Source organism: Palaemon carinicauda, chromosome 17 (genome assembly GCF_036898095.1).
Source record: "Palaemon carinicauda isolate YSFRI2023 chromosome 17, ASM3689809v2, whole genome shotgun sequence".
In the NCBI taxonomy this organism is placed as follows: Eukaryota; Metazoa; Arthropoda; class Malacostraca; order Decapoda; family Palaemonidae; genus Palaemon; species Palaemon carinicauda.
In genome coordinates this window covers 106,774,662-106,795,183 of record NC_090741.1, presented here as the reverse complement: position 1 = coordinate 106,795,183, position 20,522 = coordinate 106,774,662, and the positions used below count along the sequence as shown (strand labels likewise).

The 20,522-nt window shown below is 37.8% G+C and overlaps 1 protein-coding gene across 1 annotated transcript in view; it reads right to left on the bottom strand.

The window, feature by feature from the left end:
• The window catches only part of HERC2 (E3 ubiquitin-protein ligase HERC2), a 496,511-nt gene that overhangs the window by 92,480 nt on the left and 383,509 nt on the right, over window positions 1-20,522 (bottom strand). Inside the window, exons 57-66 of the mRNA XM_068391274.1 lie at window positions 18,585-18,848; window positions 18,218-18,427; window positions 17,687-17,842; window positions 15,220-15,445; window positions 13,500-13,742; window positions 3,381-3,538; window positions 2,802-2,951; window positions 907-1,078; window positions 497-673; window positions 126-275 (exon numbers count right to left, since the gene is read on the bottom strand). Of these exons, the coding sequence (XP_068247375.1) occupies window positions 126-275; window positions 497-673; window positions 907-1,078; window positions 2,802-2,951; window positions 3,381-3,538; window positions 13,500-13,742; window positions 15,220-15,445; window positions 17,687-17,842; window positions 18,218-18,427; window positions 18,585-18,848 (1,906 nt within the window). The remainder of the gene's footprint in view (window positions 1-125; window positions 276-496; window positions 674-906; window positions 1,079-2,801; window positions 2,952-3,380; window positions 3,539-13,499; window positions 13,743-15,219; window positions 15,446-17,686; window positions 17,843-18,217; window positions 18,428-18,584; window positions 18,849-20,522) is intronic.

The following is a 20,522-nucleotide window of genomic DNA, read 5'->3' as shown; positions in this document are numbered from 1 at the left end:
CTTTTGTATTCTTTTATTACTTTGTTTTATAAACTGAGCTTGACGCCTAGATCTTAAATTGAATATACAACTGTTTTTATAAATGGCAAACAGAAATGTCTTTGGTGAAATAACTGAAAACTAACCAGCAATGCGAACTTCAGTGGACCAATCTGACCATTCCCTTCCTGATCTTGTGCAGATAACTTTTCCACCTCCATCCATAATGGTCAAAGGATCATGTTTCCTTTCTGTTGAGCACTGTCGATCAAATTCAACTCTCAAAGCCTCAGCACCTACAAAAATAAATATCAAAAGAATTAATATAATAAAAAATTCAAATCCTCCTAGAGCAAAAATCAAATTACCCTATGGAACCTAATATAAACAATAAGTCATTATGTCAATTCTCAGATTCATTTTACTTCCAGTAAAATAAGTTTGATGATTAGTTAATTTACATGATGAAGATTAAGATAGATAAATATCAACCATCATCACATTCACAGTGGCTTACCTGGTATCTTGACAGAACCTGACAGTGAAGAATCATCAGTATATGGGTGAGAGCTTTCCTGCACTACAGGTTGGGGTACTGATCGCATAGCTTCAGTGTCAGAGGCAGCATCTTCGAGCTCTGTTACACACAACTCCGTAAGCATTCCTGATACAGTCGAGTTTTCTCGCGCAAGACCTTAGGAAATAAATAGTAATTTGTAGGACTTCTTTACTTTGACATTCTTATATATTATAAGAATTTATTTACTGTAATTATATCAAATACTCTTTCAAAATTTAAGAATTTGAAGAGATGTGATTATTTTATTTGATTCTTTTAGCATACTGTACACTGGTTTACTGGGAATCTCAGGGAAATGATTTACTATATTTTTAACTGAATATGAAATTAAGTTTATTTGTTGTTACCTATGAGCACTTTAGTAATTGCATCAGAAGAGCCTGGGCCTGCTCGTCCGGCTACTGCTAATTTCAAGAGGTCAACTAAGACACGGGCATCATCTTCTGTAAGTTTTCTTGTGAAATCATCAAGTCCACTTGAATTCATATCATCATCATGAACCTCTGCTTCATCTGACACCTAGATGGGGAATTTACAGATGAATTAGATATTAAAAGCATGTGTATGAGTTTGGTGTATGACCTTCAAAAAATTGTTGACACTGATTTACATATGACAAAATAATGTATATTATAATTATCTAAAACATCTAGCTTAGGTAAATATGTTGAGACTACCAAGAGAGAAAACACTCGCTATTTCAACACTTCCTCGGGAAATGTCCGTGAAAATTACAATGTCAAATTCTAAGAGACAGAGAGAAAGAATGGTGAACTTCTTAAGCTCCCATAGTCTAGTTATAGTTTGCTTTTCATTTCTCTTACTCACACATTTTTATTGCTCATTTCAGCTTAGGTCTGTTCCTTATACATTTTCTTACTGCATATTATCCTTATTTCCTTTTTTCAGTATTTCTCACAATATTTTGCGTTAATTTATTTTAATGCAGATTTTGTTCAGATGAATTTACTGCAGAAAATAGAGATATTCTTTCCTGTATCTCAGAGCTGAAGTATTTCAAGCTCTAGTGAGAAACATTTGGCCAGGCTATTTTATTTTTAGCAATGCTCCATTAAAAGCTTACTGTACATCGATTTGTTTATTTTACAAAGAAATTTTTTCCTCTATCTATCTTATTTATCGGGAATTTTTTTATATTTTTTAATGAACATGAAACATGTTCTGCTCTATTTTTCACATTCCTTTTCAATTTGTCAGAAAAAACACTGCAGTCTAAACGGATAAAAAAATGTTCACAGCATTAACGGGCTAGCTGGTAATAATTGAAATTTCATTTTTGCCATTTCACCGTGGTGCTTCATGTTGAAAAATCAAAATTAAAGGTTAGTATAACTAGACAAACATAGTTGATGGTAATTATAAAAAGATTTCTTTTTTAAAAAAATGCAATTTTTATGTTAAGAAATGTTGCCAATTACTGTAAATTCTATATAAATTCTAATTTCATTATTGTTTTTCCTTGAAATAAAAATTCCTGTTTCAAAATTATTCAAGCATATGATAAATTAAAAAATGACAATCAATTATGAAATTTATTTAGAAAGAGAGAGAGAATATTTTTCTACAACTGAAATACAAATTCATGTTTTTCATTATGCATTTTATATTACATATCAAATATTTCTTAAACATATTGTATGTATAAACCTGTATAATACTGTATATATAATTACTTTATTATCAGAATTTCTATGAATGGTTTACATGTATTAGCTATAAAATTAACAAGTATGTTAGTTTGTATCATGATTACAATAGCAATAAACAGTATACAGTACTATAGGAAAGGTGAAAAGGAAAGAGAAGAAGCTGAGAACAAGAATGGCAGACTGTGTGGCAATCCTAACAGATTTGACACCTGGATGGTCTGCAAAAAATTTGAGGGATGAACAATGTTAAAACAAATTTCCAAAGTATTTCAAGCCTTTCTTAGTAAAAGCATTGTGAATAATCAATTTTAATTCAACTAAAAGATTGAATATTTTCAAATATTCACCTAAATGCAAGCGCCATGTTTAAGAATAAGCATACACTGCATTTAGAATCTTACATACATACAGTACCTATGTTTGGGATATATTTTTGTTTATATTAATGAGATATGCAAATGAATACGTAATAGATTTTAATAAATTATGGAAAAAGTCTTACTATACTGAACAACAAAAGCCAATAATTTTGTTGTAATTGCAAATTTCCCATTCATAATAAAAAAACTTACCACATCAGCTTTAGTTGTGAGAGTGGCTGCTAAGATACTCATTGCAGAATGTGATATCTTAGAGGCACGTGAAGAGAGAGACCCAGTGGACGGAACTGAGGCTAACTGAAGCAATACACTTTCCTCACTATCTGGACTTGTACCACAGCTCTGAAAGGTAAATAAACAAATTATAAATTTTTCTTCATTATTAAACTCTAGCAGTACCAGCCGAACTCGGTTGATTCCCTCGTAGAGAAGAAAGGTCCCCTTTTTTTTCATTTGTTTGATGTTGGCTACCTCTCCAAAATTGGGGGAAGTGCCTTGGTATATGGATGTATTAAACTCTTTTTATCGTTACAATAGTAACTACAAGAAATGAGAAACAACTAAATATAAATTAACAAAATATCAATATATAGGTCATCAAAAGTGATGATTAGTATTTTTCATGAAATAACAAAGCATTAATACCTTGAATAAATAGGATGAGGAGTTCAGTTTCACAAAATAGAACAGTGAAAACTTTGACTATTTATTTTGTCAATATTAAGAGAGAAGGAGCAATTGCTTCTAAAACATATAGTTACTATGACTTACCAATGCACCTGGAACAGCAGCAGCTTCAAGAGCTGATGCAGGAGCTTCACCACCTCCCTCGGCAATTTCTCCCCCATTAGGACTAGACAAAGATGAGGATGTGTCTGCTATGGCATCAGTCATGGATTCTGGGGTTTGAAGTCCAACTGGTTTTGGAACTGGGTTGCAACGTGACAAAAAAGAGAAGGAAATCAACTAAAATCTTAATTTAATTAATGGACATATGAAGTTGGAGAAAAGTCTTGGTCAAAGTAACATGAAATATCACCACAACACAAGTAAATGGCACAAGGGCTGGTTGTACACACAGTGGCTGATAAAAAGGTGCTAAAAAGTTAGATGAAAGACAATTGAAGTTTCCAGAGTACAGCTATACAGCATATATCGGTTAATTAGGGACTTTTAAGAATATGGCCAAAGGTATTTCTCAACAAATCACCTTGACTAGAATTTTCAAACTAACTAAAAGTGGTTAAGAATATTTTCCATGAAAATATTTTCTCAAGTCCTGAGTAACTAAATTCCCATTTTTCATATGACCAACCTAAACTCTAAGACCACTGGGTGAACTGGCAGAGATTTACATGGTTGGTCCCCATTACTTGGCAGATCCACCATCCTTTGCAAATCAAATTTCGAGTAATGATGCTTGGTTTATTAATACAACAAACTTCTTACTATTGCAGAAAGCAACTGATGCCATTGCCTGGCTGAGTAGCAGTACATTACACGTCACTTTAGCATCAGTTTGCCATCTTAGCTTATGATACGTAGTCAAGACTTGGATATTGCTCTTTTCTGGATATTTGTGCTTTGTTTTTTTTTGCTTTGCATCATGCCTGGAATGTGTAGGGAAGACTCTCCTGATGGCAATGAATCCATGGAGAGAAAAGCCATAACTGTGGAAATCAAAGCGGACATAGTCAAACGAAACAAAAAAGGGAGACCCCTACGAAAATACAGTAGGTCTCGCATTCAGCAGAGTTGTTCTACAATTGGGATTATCGTCAAAGATAAAGATCGCATCTTTGAGTATATGAAAGGACCTGCCCTTATGAAAAACCATTATTAATAAACAATGCAGTGGTCCTATAACTGAGATAGAGAGGTTGTAAGTGCTCTGGTTGGATGACAAGAATCAGTGGCGTATCCCAGTGAGCCTTATAATGATTCAGGAGAAGGCTACACATTTGTCCTAGACCTTGAAAAGTCAAAAAGGAGAAGGGAGTGAAAATGAGGAGTTTGTGGAAAGTAGGAAGTGGTTTATGAGATTTAAGTCTCATGCTAATTTCTATAACCTTATGGTGCAAGGTGAAGCTGCTAGTGCTGATAATGAAGTAGCAAAAGAATTCTCAGATGCATTGGCTGAGATTATTAGGGAAGGTGGGTTTTGTATTGAACCAATTTTTAAAGTGAATCAGACAAAGTTGGCAAGGAGAGATATACTTTGCTTCTTAGTGATAAGACTTCTGGCGACTGCAATATTAAGTCTATGCCAAGTAGAATCCCGGGGCACATAAGGAGGTTAGGAAAAGTAAGCTAACCATCATCTGGAAATCTAATAGGAGGGCATTGGTGACTCATGTTGTTTAAGGAGACAATTTTCAACCACTTTGTGCCCGAGGTTGAATGCTATTGTGTTAAGAAGGGTCTACCCTTTAAAATGCTTCTATTGCTGGACAATGCCCCTAGGCACTCATCCAACTTAACTGACTTACATCCATAAGTCAAGGAGGTTTACTTGCCACCAAACACTACTTCCCTGTTACAGCCTATGGAACAAGGAGTATTTTCTTCCTTCAAGGCCTACTGCCTATGTAGGTCATTTGCTATGGCTTTGGAGGTAACAGAGAAGGACAAGACCCTAAAGTAGTTCTGTAAGTCCTACAACATCTAAAATGACACAAAGAACATTGCTCATTTTTGGGATGAGGTGAAGCTAACCAACATTAATGGTGTTTGAAAGAAGCTTTGCCCCAAGTTTGTAAATGATTTCTTTGACTTTGAGGAGGTAAGGCTGTAACCAAGAAGGTTGTTAACCTAAATAAGCATCTTGATCTTGCGGTGGATGCTGATGATGTCACTGAGCTCCTGGTATCTCATGGGGTGGAGTTGTCTGCTGAAGACCTCATTGAGCTGGAGAGCCAGATGATTGCAGATGAGGAACCCCCACTCCCCAATCCTAAACCCCATGAAATTTATAGTCACGGCCTAGGCAGAGGGTTTTGCCCTGCCAGAGGGAGCAATGGCAAAGTTTGAGGAACAGGATCCAAGCACAAAAGGTTTATGAAGGTGTCTAGAAGGGGGGGGGGGGGGGTTCATGGATGCTGTGAGGTGTGAAAAGATCTTGGATGCAATCCTGCCAAAAAAACTCTATACTGTATGTACTTTAAAAAGGTAGAGGGGCCTGCAGCCTATCCAACAACACCTCCAGCTTCTCTAGCATCTTATCCTGACCCTCCATGACAGTAACTTATGAATGGTAATGGATTGTTGTCTCTATTTTATAAAGTACATTAAACATATACAGTATGTATGTATGGATATATGTTTGTATGTATGTATGCACATACAGTATGTATGTATACACCAATGCCCAAGTATACGGAGCTTTAATGAATAAATTTTCCAAGATATGAATAAAATAATTTTGTCCAATGCTTTAATTTACAAATCCTAAGTTCAAAGTTACAAATTTCTGATCGATAATTTGTAGCAGTAAAATTTCTCGATTCCTTAAAAGTAAAAGAAAATGATAAAAGTATTGTTAATTATGTCATAACTCTTGCATAAATGCATATAGCCACAATAGAAACTGACTAAAAAAAACAGCTGTTTTGTTATGAACAATTGAATCTAATACCAACTGTTTTGCTTGTAGTACTTCAATTATCATACCATAGTAAATAATTGCGTAGTTAGGTTACAAATTTAAGCAGACTTGATATATTTTTACATTATACCCTTATTTGCTCTGAAGAAAAGATCAAGAATATATACTGCCAAATTAAACAGCAAGCTGTAGATTTAAAAACAACGTTCATAACTACCAAGCTGCTTGGAATCAAGGAAAGCTCTGTACAAAAATTGAGAAAAAAATAAAAAAAATGGTGTTTTGATATACTGTAATGCAATTTTATATGACTGAAATTCCTGAATTCATAGTAAATTCAAGATGGTGTATTAAGTTAATGAAAAGGTAAACCAAATTGCACAAAACTACCTAATGAATTTTAAGAAAAATTATTAATTTCCTAAACCGTATAATCAGGCACCACAAACCTAAAAACTATAAATTATCATGCATTGGCAAAATGGATTAAACTCCAGTAATCTTTGATATGCTATTAAACTCATAAATGAGATTTGTTCAAATAAAGCTAAAGAATATGACAGCAATCTTGAAATCATTGTAAATATGTTATTTTTATAATAAAATAAATTTTTGAATATACTTACCCGGTGATTATATAAGCTGCAACTCTGTTGCTCGACAGAAAACTCTACGTAAAAAATCCGCCAGCGATCGCTATGCAGGTAGGGGGTGTACTTCAACAGCGCCATCTGTCGTGCAGGTACTCAGTACTCAATGTAAACACAGAACTCAATTTTCTCCTCGGTCCACTGGGTCTCTATTGGGGAGGAAGGGAGGGTCCTTTAATATATAATCACCGGGTAAGTATATTCAAAAATTTATTTTATTATAAAAATAACATTTTTCAATATTAAACTTAGCCGGTGATTATATAAGCTGAATCACACCCAGGGGGGTGGGTAGAGACCAGCAATAATTGTTTACATTATTATGAGCTAAGGATTTTTTATTTAATTTTAGCAGTTATTCAAAATAACAAACATAAAATAAATAAGTACCTGGTAAGGAAGTCGACTTAAACAATTACTCTGCCTTTTTAAGTACGTCTTCCTTACGGAGCCTCGCGATCCTCTTAGGATGCTGAGCGACCCCTAGGAGCTGAAGTATCAAGGGTTGCAACCCATACAACAGGACCTCATCAAAACCTCTAATCTAGGCGCTTCTCAAGAAATGACTTTGACCACCCGCCAAATCAAGTAGGATGCGAAAGGCTTCTTAGCCTTCCGGACAACCCAAAAACAATAATAAAACATTTCAAGAGAAAGATTAAAAAGGTTATGGAATTAGGGAATTGTAGTGGTTGAGCCCTCACCCACTACTGCACTCGTTGCGACGAATGGTCCCAGAGTGTAGCAGTTCTCGTAAAGAGACTGGACATTCTTAAGATAAAAAAGACGCGAACACTGACTTGCTTTTCCAATAGGTTGCGTCGATTATACTTTGCAGAGATCTATTTTGTTTAAAGGCCACGGAAGTTGCGACAGCTCTAACTTCGTGTGTCCTTACCTTCAGCAAAGCTTGGTCTTCCTCATTCAGATGGGAATGAGCTTCTCGTATTAACAGTCTGATAAAAAAGGATAAAGCATTCTTTGACATAGGCAAAGATGGTTTCTTAACTGAACACCATAAAGCTTCAGACGGGCCTCGTAAAGGTTTAGTTCGTTTTAAATAGAACTTAAGAGCTCTTACAGGGCATAAGACTCTTTCTAGTTCATTTCCAACCATACGATAAGTTTGGAATATCGAACGATATTGGCCAAGGCCGAGAAGGCAGCTCGTTTTTGGCTAGAAAACCAAGTTGTAGAACATGTAGCCGTTTCGGATGAGAATCCGATGTTCTTGCTGAAGGCATGAATCTCACTGACTCCTTTAGCTGTGGCTAAGCATACCAGGAAAAGAGTCTTTAAGGTGAGATCTTTCAGGGAGGCTGATTGTAGCGGTTCGAACCTGTCTGACATAAGGAATCTTAGTACCACGTCTAAATTCCAACCAGGTGTAACCAAACGACGCTCCTTCGTGGTCTCAAAAGACTTAAGGAGGTCCTGTAGATCTTTATTGTTGGAAAGATCTAAGCCTCTGTGACGGAAGACTGAGGCCAACATGCTTCTGTAACCCTTGATAGTGGGAGCTGAAAGAGATCGTTCTTTCCTCAGATATAAGAGGAAGTCAGCTATTTGAGTTACAGAGGTACTGGTCGAGGAAACGGATACTGACTTGCACCAGTTTCGGAAGATTTCCCACTTCGATTGGTAGACTCTAAGGGTGGATGTTCTCCTTGCTCTAGCAATCGCTCTGGCTGCCTCCTTCAAAAAGCCTCTAGCTCTCGAGAGTCTTTCGATAGTCTGAAGGCAGTCAGACGAAGAGCGTGGAGGCCTTGGTGTACCTTCTTTACGTGTGGCTGACGTAGAAGGTCCACCCTTAGGGGAAGTGTTCTGGGAACGTCTACTAGCCATCGAAGTACCTCGGTGAACCATTCTCTCGCGGGCCAGAGGGAAGCAACTAGCGTCAACCTTGTCCCTTCGTGAGAGGCGAACTTCTGCAGTACCTTGTTGACAATCTTGAACGGAGGGAATGCATATAGATCTAGATGTGACCAATCTAGGAGAAAGGCATCTATATGAACTGCTACTGGGTCCGGGATTGGTGAGCAAAATATTGGGAGCCTCTTGGTCATCGAGGTTGCGAAGAGATCTATGGTTGGCTGGCCTCAGGTGGCCCAAAGTCTCTTGCATACATCCTTGTGGAGGGTCCATTCTGATGGAATTATTTGTCCCTTCCGACTGAGACAATCTGCCATGACATTCAAGTTGCCTTGGATGAACCTCGTTACTAGTGATATGTCTAGACCTTTTGACCATGTGAGGAGGTCCCTTGCGATCTCGTACAACGTCAGAGAGTAGGTCCCTCCTTGCTTGGAGATGTACACCAAAGCCGTGGTGTTGTCTGAGTTCACCTCCACCACTTTGCCTTGAAGGAGAGACCTGAAGCTTTTCCAGGCCAGACGTACTGCCAGTAGCTCCTTGCAGTTGAAATGCATTGTCCTTTGACTCGAGTTCCATAATCCCGAGCATTCCCGACCGTCTAATGTCGCACCCCAGCCTACGTCCGATGCGTCCGAGAAGAGAACGTGGTTGGGAGTCTGAACAGTCAGGGGAAGACCCTCTCTTAGGTTGATATAGTCCTTTCACCAAGTCAGACAAGACTTTATCTTTTCGGAAACCGGGATCGAGACCGCTTCTAGCGTCTTGTCCTTTTCCAGTGAAAAGCTAGATGGTATAGAAGAGGACGGAGGTGTAGTCTTCCTAGTGACACAAATTGATCCACGGATGACAGCGTCCCTACCAGACTCATCCACAGCCTGACTGAGCAGCGTTCCTTCTTCAGCATCTTCTGGATGGATAGCAGGGCTGGGGGCTGATCGTCTTGTTCAGCAACGTCCTCATCAGAGGGTTCCTCATCCGAAACTGATGAGGAAAACGGCAACGGAGTGGGCAACGTCTGACTCGCTGAATCCCGTCGCACTGGTGGATGCGTGACGGAGCCGGACGCAATATCATGGAACTGCTGCACAGTCTGTGAACTGTCAACAACCATGGGTGCGTGAGGAAGTACAGCGTCAACCCGAAACTGTCTAGACCATCTGGGTTGTGCAGTCAACACCCTACCGGGTTGCTGAGGTTGACGCACTGCGTCACAACAAGTCACCTCTGCTGGTTGTTGAACGTCCTGAACGTCAACAACCACCTCCGAGCGTCGCTTAACGTCAACGTGCGGCTGGCAACCCACACTGGGTCGCATCGGTGGAGGAACCACCTCAACTGGCAGACGCGAGTAGGTTACCTCAGCGTCAACAGGGCGCACAACCGACCGGTTGGAAGGTTGTTGGCCAGAAGGAGGAACCACCTCAACTGGCAGACGCGAGTAGGTTACCTCAGCGTCAACAGGGAGCACAACCGACCGGTTGGAAGGTTGTTGGCCAGAAGGTTCTTCTCCGCATTTAAGTCCTCTATCAAGGACGCAAGCTTGGACTGCATGTCTTGCAGCAAAGCCCATTTAGGGTCTACGGGAGCAGGTGTGGCAACAGACGGGGTTAGCGACTGAGGCGGAACCGTTTACCATCCCTGAAAGCCTTGTTATGTGTGACATAATAGTACAGCAAAACTTCAAAGGCTCGATAAAAGCTGAGAAGTTGACCTGTAAACAACTTGGAGCGTCTCCTGGCTAGGCGCCAGGGAGAGTCTACCAGAATTGAGAAGTCTATCTGGGCAGAGGCATGAACTCCCAAGCCGAGAACTTCTCTCGTGTCATATCAGACTCTCGCTCTATAAGCCAGTTTAAAAGAAGGGAAAACAAAGGCTGTATCCCCAAAACTCCTCCTGGTGAAAAAACCAGTCGCCTAGCCAACGTAATGCTCTCTATGAGAGCGAGAGAGCACTAGCTTAAAAACAACGGCTTCGAAGTAGCTAGGCCTAGTGTAAGCTCTGACGTTTAGGCGAACGAGGAGCAGCAGTTACAAGATCCGGACGAAGATCCTTAAAAAAATCATCATGATTTAATTAAAGTCTATAGGAGGCTAAGCAGCTTAAGGCTCCTCTCCATCTGACAGAGTCCTCAAGGGAATATCAGTAGGAGGGAGAACAGCAACTTCCTCATCTACAGGAACCTTGTCCGATAAAAGCTGAGTCTCTCACTGGTGCATTAGTAGCGGACCAGAACGCAACGTCATGTAACTGCTTGACAGTCTGTGAACTGTCAACAACTGAACTGTCAACCACAACAGGTGCGTGAGGACGTACAGTGTCCACTCGAGACTGCTTTGACTGTCTAGACTGAGCAGTCAAAACAACTCTAGAATGCGGAGGTTGACGCACCGCGTCAAAACAAAACAACTTAGACTGTTGTTGTACCTCCCGAACGTCAACGGAAGGTTCCGTGCGTCGCTGAACGTCAACATGCGGCTGGCAGGGTACACTGGAACGCATGGGTGGCGGGACTCTCTCAGCTGGAGTGCGGCAGAAGGTCGCCTCAGCGTCCACAGGACGCACAACCGTGGTTGGTTGTAGGCTAGAGGTTGGTGCAGTGTCAACCTTCTCCGCACGAAAGTCCTGCATCAATGACGTTAACTGAGACTGCATGGTCTGCAGCAAAGACCACTTAGGGTCTACAGGAGCAGGTGCGGCAACAGACGGTGTGACTGCCTGATGCGGTACCGCTTTGCCTCTCTTAGGAGGTGAGCAGTCGTCGGAAGACTGCAGCGAGTCCGAACTGACCCAGTGGCTACAACTGGGCCGTTGGACTTGCGCGGAAGGGACCGACTTGCGCTTAATAAGCCGCGAGACCTTGGTCCATGGTTTCTTACGAGAAACCTCTTCCGCAGACGAGGAATAAATGGGCTCTCTCGTCTTTGTGTGGGTGGGGCGATCTTGGGTAGATACGCCCGAAACCACGGAGGGAAACGTCTGTTCGTTGATCAAGGCCTCTCGAACCCATAAGTCGTTCGACATTACTTCTCCCCTGGGCTTGGGAGCTTGCAAGAGGTCCCGGACTAGGTGAACGACAGGCACGAACAGACGAACCCTCGGACGCAACACTGTAACACTTTGCGCATATCACTTTATCGATTTTCTGTTTTGCACTTATTTCACTGAAATCGAAACTTTTACTGATTTCTACCTGAAACACGCAATTCTACCCTTCATTAAAAGGTAGTAATTGCGAAATCAGTCGTATAATGCAGCTCATTAATACCAGCAAAAAACAGAAAACATATATTAAGATAAAAAATTCAGTGGCTGGGAAAGAGACTAAACACTAGTTCATATAAACTACGTTTTCAATCTCTCACCGCACAAAGCCTGGGGACGAGAATAAAAACCTAAAAACGTTTTACCTTCCTCCCTGTACAGAGACTAGGGACGAGAGTAACACGAGAACAACGTTACCCGCTTGAACGGAACGTTTTCTCTCCTCTCTCTCCCTCCGTCTCTATCTCTCCTAAGAAAGAATGAACAAAACGTCAGAATCGATTTACTCTTACTGCAAAGTGAAACCGTGATACACTCTCTCTCTATCGTAACGATAGAGCGCATGTTGAACGTCCTGAACGTCAACAACTGCGTAGCCTAAAAAACTAAACGTTAGTTCATCTTTGAAAACAGTACGAAGACTATCAAAGAAATTCTTTCATAAAACATTACATTTAAAAAGTTTTAAATTCTTTAAAGGCTAAATACGATATAACGGGCTCAACGTTGATTAACTTCGGTTCCAAGTTAGGACCGCCTACTATCAGGAAAGGTCGCATATAAACAAAACATTAAAATTTATTTTTATATGTTTATAATAAATGGAAAGTTAATCGAAGAGGCCTAATAAAGGCGGAGAGATATAAAATATATAGATCTATAACGTGATAAGAAAAATTACTAAAAACCTAAACACACTTCCGTCTAAGGGAAGGGTCGGCCATTTAAAAGTGAAAGAGAGTCCATACTCTCTTTGTCACCATAATTAAATCTATCCAAAACGAGTTCAAGTTTTGAGATGAAGATAAAACACCTGCATAGCGAAAGCTCAAAACTAGAATAGTGTACTTCACCAAATAGTTGTGAAAACAAATCCAGTTAGTAACAGCGAATTAGTAGGTCTTGCCGGTAGCCCGACAGAGAGAAAATTGAGTTCTGTGTTTACATTGAGTACTGAGTACCTGCACGACAGATGGCGCTGTTGAAGTACACCCCCTACCTGCATAGCGATCGCTGGCGGATTTTTTACGTAGAGTTTTCTGTCGAGCAACAGAGTTGCAGCTTATATAATCACCGGCTAAGTTTAATATTGAAAAATCATAGATATAAACACATTCAAGTTATCATAGTAGCTTCATCATAAAAAATTTATGCAGAAGGGATGGTAAAACTAAAGATGCCTAAAATGAAATCTTTGATAAACATTGCAGTATGCTAGTTTACTCTACCTCTATACTTTCTTAAAATTTCGCTAACATTAATGAAGAAAATATACATGAAATCCCATTTGGTTTGGTGGAGTTAATTTAATCGATACGGAAAAAATATTTATAAAAGTGGATCACTTTCTTAATAAAACTATAACACCAACATCCTCTTTGTGCATACATCCTACTCTTGTACCAAAACTAGCAGTGGAAAATATACTTTTCAAAAAGGTACAGGCTATTGAACATATACGACCTTTCAAATTATAAACTTATTGATATGTTAACTTACCATTTAACTGTTCTTTGGTTTGCAAGAGAGCGGAGACATTGGAATTTAATGCTGCTATGACACAGTCTCTTGCATACATCACTTGCAATGCATTTAAAATATGTTGTAGAGCAGCCTGCCTTGCTGCAGACGACTCAAGTGACAGAACTACACGTGAAAGAGATGGGTTGGCCGGTGTCCCTCCAATGCAGTTAGAGGCCCCAGAATTTGATCCTGAATCAACTCCAAGGGGTTCGGTTACACCTGTAAGTTTATATAGTGCTAATTAATTTGCATAAGTGATTTTATGTTTGAACTTAAAGGTTTTGCTTAGAAAATACCAAATATCTAATAGAGAATTTTGCAATAAAAGCTTATTCTCATCTCTCCTGTTCTAAGGCCAGTGTTTCAATGGGTAAAGCACAGCTTCAGTATATACAAGTTCAAACTATTGACCTCGTCACAGCACCTCCAATATTGAAATCATCTGGTAATCGAGTATATGCCATCACCGAGAACCATCTGGAGATAATACTATTTGCACCAAGCCACCACCTTTCATACTTAGAGAGAGAATCAAATAACCACCTTCCATACTCAGGGATAGAATCAAATAACCACCTTCCATACTCAGGGAAAGAATCAAATAACCACCTTCCATACTCAGGGAAAGAATCAAATAACCACCTTCCATACTCAGGGAAAGAATCAAATAACCACCTTCCATATTCAGAGAGAGAATCAAATAACCCCCTTCCCTACAAGAAGCTAGGGAGGGACAGTCTTGGAGATCACACAGCAGCTCCCAAAAATATTTTTCCTTCGTCAAAGCCACTTTTTTCGGGTTAATGTGATGCGTGGTCTCTAAAGGCTAATACCAGAGCAATAACTGACAACACTCATGTACCTTAAATAATAACTGTCTACAAACAAGAAAATAACTAAATCATGCACATATAGGTGAGGAAAAAACTAACAAGTCTGACACTCCTCTCAAAAGGAAAAAACTGGAGAAGCTAGATGCCTGTCATAATGCTTCTACTAACTAATAATCAAAATAAAAGGGGGGGGGAATCATAAAATTAAGAGTTAACAAGCTATTGAAACTTAAAAATACCTAAGTGCTATCAAGAAAATTGGGAGCGAATAACTTCATACATTCTTGTTACATTCATAACTGGTTAGCTAGTGATGATAGCACAATCAGCTAATTAAAAACAGTGGAAGGTTGGGAGTTGTCTAACCCTAATGATGCTATACCACCAAACTTTCCAGCTTTCAAATGTACTCTCGGAATGAATTTGGCTTGTTTGGTGGTTGGTTACTGTGTACTAAGACCCACAAGATATGCCTGAAAGTTTCATGGTGCAAAATTACTATATAAGTTCTTTGAAACAGCATAACTGAATTAACAAACAGGAAATATTGTAATGATAAAATAACAGGGGATATAAAAAAACTAACAAATGACAATAAACAAAAAAAATATTTACAATTTAGAGAGCACAAGTCTATAACATATTATACAAACAAGATCAGTGGCTCCTTTGTATTGCAAACAAACACGGCGGAAGAAAAGTGCATCTGCAAATCCCTATTAATAAAATTAAGCCACTTCCAGTTGCATGCATTTTTTAAACAAGTGGTCAGATATTATCAAATCCAATATTATACCCATGCATAAATATTATCCTTAGTAAATGCATAACTTATTATGTAAGAAAATGCACAAAATACTCACCAAGGGCATGAGCTCCTAAAGGATCTTTTGTTGTCGTAAACATCACTGGCTCAGTAGCTGCAGGCAATGGAGGGTCTGGGACAGTCCAAGCTACACTATGTGATGAACCACAAGCAACTCGAGCAATTTTGATGCCTTCCAAGCCACAGACTAATGCTGGCCGTCGATTTACAATAGTTGTGCCGTTGCCTTGCTGTCCATGGTCGTTATCCCCCCAGGCATACACCTAAAAACAAGTACTGTAAGTCTTTTGCTAGTTTGTATATACATTGATGTATTCAAATAACTTACAAATTCAATAGTACACATGAAAAATTTGAAGAGATAATTTACTAACACTTAAAAAGTGGAGGAACGTAGAGAGTAGAGGTCCCCTTTTTTGTTTTTGTTTCATTTGTTGATGTCGGCTAACCCCCAAAATTGGGGGAAGTGCCTTGGTATATGTATGTATGTAAAAAGTGGAAATTTTCATTCAACTTTAAGTACAGGTAGTCAAACCTCTTGTTAAATCACTGAGTGTTAATTTGTTTTCTAGTTTTAATTTTCTAAATAACAGGAAAAATACACGTAAACTTTTTACATTTACAATAAAAATTTATACAGTATGACCTTATCTGCATTCATTAGTTTCCAGCCACTGTCCTCAGCAGTTGAGGTATTTGTCGCATAACATGCAACCTGAACTCTTTAAAATAAAGTACTGGTAATATCAATTTAAAAAATATACAGCAAACTATTCAGCACTCATGTCATACTGTATAATACACATGATAATTATCGAAAGAAGATGTAAGACATACAGTAATATACATGGATATGTAATGTTTGATATTTAATGTCTGAAAAAAAAATTTAATAATATATGAACAGTAATATGACACACTCACTCTATCTCTTTAATTGAAAGCCCTTTAAAGATATAACATGGTAACAAGAAATATATTCAACTAATCAAAATCAATTTTCCATATCTATATTTAATGCCACAGTCTAGCCACAAGGAAATTTCCCTTTATAACGAGTTAACGCCAATGTCTTTATTTTGACTGCAGTTCTGACCGCCATGTTTATATGTGGGTATTGAAAAAATCTTGAGTAGAGTTGAGAGTTTTTTATTTTCTCAGCTATGATAACTTTAAAGAGCTTTCTTTTGAAAAATTGCAAATTGTTTCATTAAATAATAAATTTTATGATATCTAATTCTTCATCAAAAAACCAAATTGATATGCTGTGGGGTATGGAGGCTAAAACTAACAACAGAGGTGTGTGCAGGGAAGTGTAGAACTGGTTTAAGCAAAGCCTGGAAAAGAAATATAAATCAAGTTTTATGAAATAATTTTGTCTATAAAAAAAAAGATTGCATTAAATCAAATTAATACAGTGAAAAATAACAGGAACTCAGAAAGGAAATAAGGATAATATGGAATAAGGAAAGGAATAAGGATATAAGGAATAAACGTACAGCGCACTAGGATGAACCTTAAAAAATTGTGAATAACAGAAATAAAAAATTGAAAGATTTATTAAAAGGAAATAGAAAAAAGGAAGAATGGGAGAAACCATTCATTCTCTGAGACAACATTCTCTTCACTTGAAACACATTTAGGAGGTATCGCTTTTTACCAGCATACATCACCGAGTGGGAATGTAATTACAAGCAGTTTTAAAATTTTGCCCAGTGCTTCTCTATTTAGCGGAATTTTCAAATTATGTCCTTATGATAGTATCAGTAGCTCAACAGTGTATAGCTATATCTGCAGTTGGAAAATCAGTGGTTAAGGAGTTTTTACTGTACATTCATTAAGCAGTAAAAAGATTGAACTATCAAGCAAAGATACAGGACTCTTCACAAACTCTTATGGTGTATCTAGGTTGTTTTACAGTGGATTAATCCATGCTGAGTTGCGAGTCTTGGAATACTGTAAACTAACAACTTAACATGAGGTATGACTACAGCATTATCAATAATCAAGAAATTATTTACTTTGAGCACTGTATAAAGGTGAATGTTTATAGGTTATGAATACAGTATACAGTACTGTATCTGCAATTACCCTATGTTTTAAAGTTTATCACATCACTTCACATGAGGGTTTGAATGTATGCAACCTTTGAGATATGTTAGAGGTCTTATGACTGACCCTCAAACCCTCAAAATAAGTCCATGATCAACAGCAAACCACAATACATTATATACACTGAGAAATAAAACTATTAGTAACATGTAACTATCATATCTATGACTTACATATAGTGGTCATTGAAATGCTGCCAAAACTTCAGGAAGTACATACCAAAACAGTTTAGAGTCACTGATAGCAATGAATGTGAGCACAAAACTTTTAGTGCAGCCTACAATAAACTTCATAAACAAAAACAATGCAGTGCACTCTCAATGAACAGGGAAACAATACACAAAAACAGCTAAAACTATGATAAAACATCGCAATATATCCTATGAAATTACCTGTCCAGATTCCGTGACTGCTAAACAGTGCAACGCTCCTACAGCAACATGCACTATTTTCTTTCCTTTAAGACCTTCAACGAGAGTTGGTTTACGGACATGCTGGTCAGTGCCATGACCAAGACGGAAATAATCTCCTTTGCCCCAAGTCCAGACCTGAAAACCACAATTAAAATGTGAAGCAATTTCAGAGAGTAATAATGCAAGTGAGATACAAAATTTTTGTTGGAAGAACTATTTTTACTTAATTTTCATTACATTACATAATTTTCATCTCTAATTAGCACCTAAGTTATTATTAGAGTATACAAAAGTACTTAAAAAATGCAGTAAGTACAATAATATATATTTATTAAACTTACAGCACACTGTACATAATTTCTTGACAAGATTTCCATACACTTGTTTCATATAAATTAGTTTTTACCTCAACAAAAATATAACCAAAATTTTCTCTTTAAAGTCAAAGTATATTAATACAACTATGAAGGTCCCAAAATGAAAGAATAAATTACAAAACATTTAACAAACCTGTCCACTTTTAGTTAAGGTAAGAGAAAACTGAGCACCACATTCTATTTGACAAACACCAAGGCCATTCAATCTTTCAATATTTTGAGGTAGAGCACATCCCTCTGACCCTCCCCGGCCAAGTTTCCCAAAGTCACCATCTCCCCAAGAGAAAACCATTCCTTCTGATGTCAGGGCAAGAGTTTGTGCATCTCTGCTACCACATGCCACCTGTAGAAAAATTTAAAACCATTAACTTGTTAAAATATATAAAAGATGTTTATGACTACAAATTACGTATATCTCCAACACAGAACATCGTACTGCAGATACATTTACCACTGTTTCAGTGCACATTCTAATTCTACACTTTAGATGTCTGACTTACCTGTACAACCCTCTGACCTAGCAGTGCTTTGACGAGTTTTGGCTTGAGCTGCGTACTCGTGTCGCCCAGACCTAAGCGACCATATTCTCCCAGACCCCAACAATACAGCTCACCACTTGATGTTATGGCAGCTGTGTGGGAACTGCCACAAGCTATGTCTCTGATACGTTTTGATTTCAAAGACTCGATTAACTTTGGCCTATCGTAGCTCAGACGGTTGCCATGTCCCAGTTTCCCATCCTCTCCTTCACCCCAAGAGAACACCTGAAAGTAATTTTCACTTTGCATTATTGTATATATCAAAGTTCTTCACATATTTGCAAAAGTTATTGATTTTCTTGAATTATCAATATAAATAAAACAGCTCCACAGAGTGCATCAGTATCAAATTAACAAATAAAAAACAACAACTATACGAGACACTGAAATGACCACGAGACTTCAAAATTAATTTTCAGTCTCATCACATCCAATACCTCAGAATAACTGGAATGGATTTTCCTTTATAAGCAATAGCTCCAGAGTTATATTCACAAATTATTCACAAATACCAAATCTCTTATAAAATATGGAAAATAAGACTATCCCCAGATAAATGGTACATTATTATGTATATCTGACACTAATATTATCAAAGGATTTCTTGAAGCCATACTTAGTTTTATGCATAAGCTTTCTTAAGCATAAAAGCATTATAAACCAAATATATGTACTTAACATTAAGTTTTGAAGATAAATTTTAAAGCTAAATTCAAGAGTCACATCATACAGGAGATGTAAAATTAGCATATGCACTCTTGGACTAGATTATGTCATTGTTCAAACTATATAACCATTTACTATGATGAAAAAAAATTACAGCTATGTTTGAAATAAACTGGATTTTGATTAAACTGATGTTTCACTTAACAATATTAAAAAATAATGCAGCCATATTTAATTTTTAGAACAGGATCATATTAATAAATAAAAACATAGCAAATTATAAGCTTTTCCACTGTTTACATTTATGTCGATCAACACTTATCTATGCTTTCCATATCTGCTGATTAAGGCAAACTACCAAAGGACATTTCATATTTTCTAAAAGAAACGGTTATTACTTGATCAATCATTTTCCAATTAGCACACTAATTTCAAAAGTTTTATTTGAAATCCTTCTCTCACATTTTATTTACTGTTAAGCTGAATCACATATAGAAGTTAACCGGAGTTTCATCCATGTTCCCGCATCATGATAATTGAATTTTTTTTTAGCTCTGTGGTGCTTCATTATAAAGCTTAGTAAATTATTTATATCGTGTTTTAACAAATTTATAGTCTCAGTTTTAAGAGATTTTGTAATGTTATCTTTTGAAACATTATCTTCTAATACATTGAAGTAGAAGATGGGATAAAGAAATAGAGTAGAGAGGTTAGTCTACTGTAATTTGGTTTCTCAAAAGTAATTCTCATGATACAAGAGATATATGATAAAGGGATTTTGACGAAGAAAAAATCTATTTCTGGGGAGAGACCTGTGACGCCCGGTGAAAAGGGTCCTTCTTTACACTTTTCTGATAAAAATCTTCCAAATATACCAGAGAAAGATAAAAGCATGGAATGCAGAGGTTACTACCCTCGCGCGAGCACCTTGTGGGTGTCGTGTATACAGCAGGGGCGTGTGAAAACCACTATTCACAGGCTGTCTTCCATTTAGATAATTCCTTCATCAAAGGGAAGGGCCGTAACAGAGGCCCTAGAAACCACATTTGGACCACGCCACTGACACCCAACATGAACGCCCTCTAGGACATCCTTCTGTTTTGGACTTGCTGGCTTAGTCGTTTTTCTTTGTGCTCTTGGTGTTTTGTCCCGTTTTTGGCTTAATTTATCATGACTGACGCTGCTACTTCACCTTTACCAATGTTAAGTACCATAGTTTGTTTTGACAGCTTT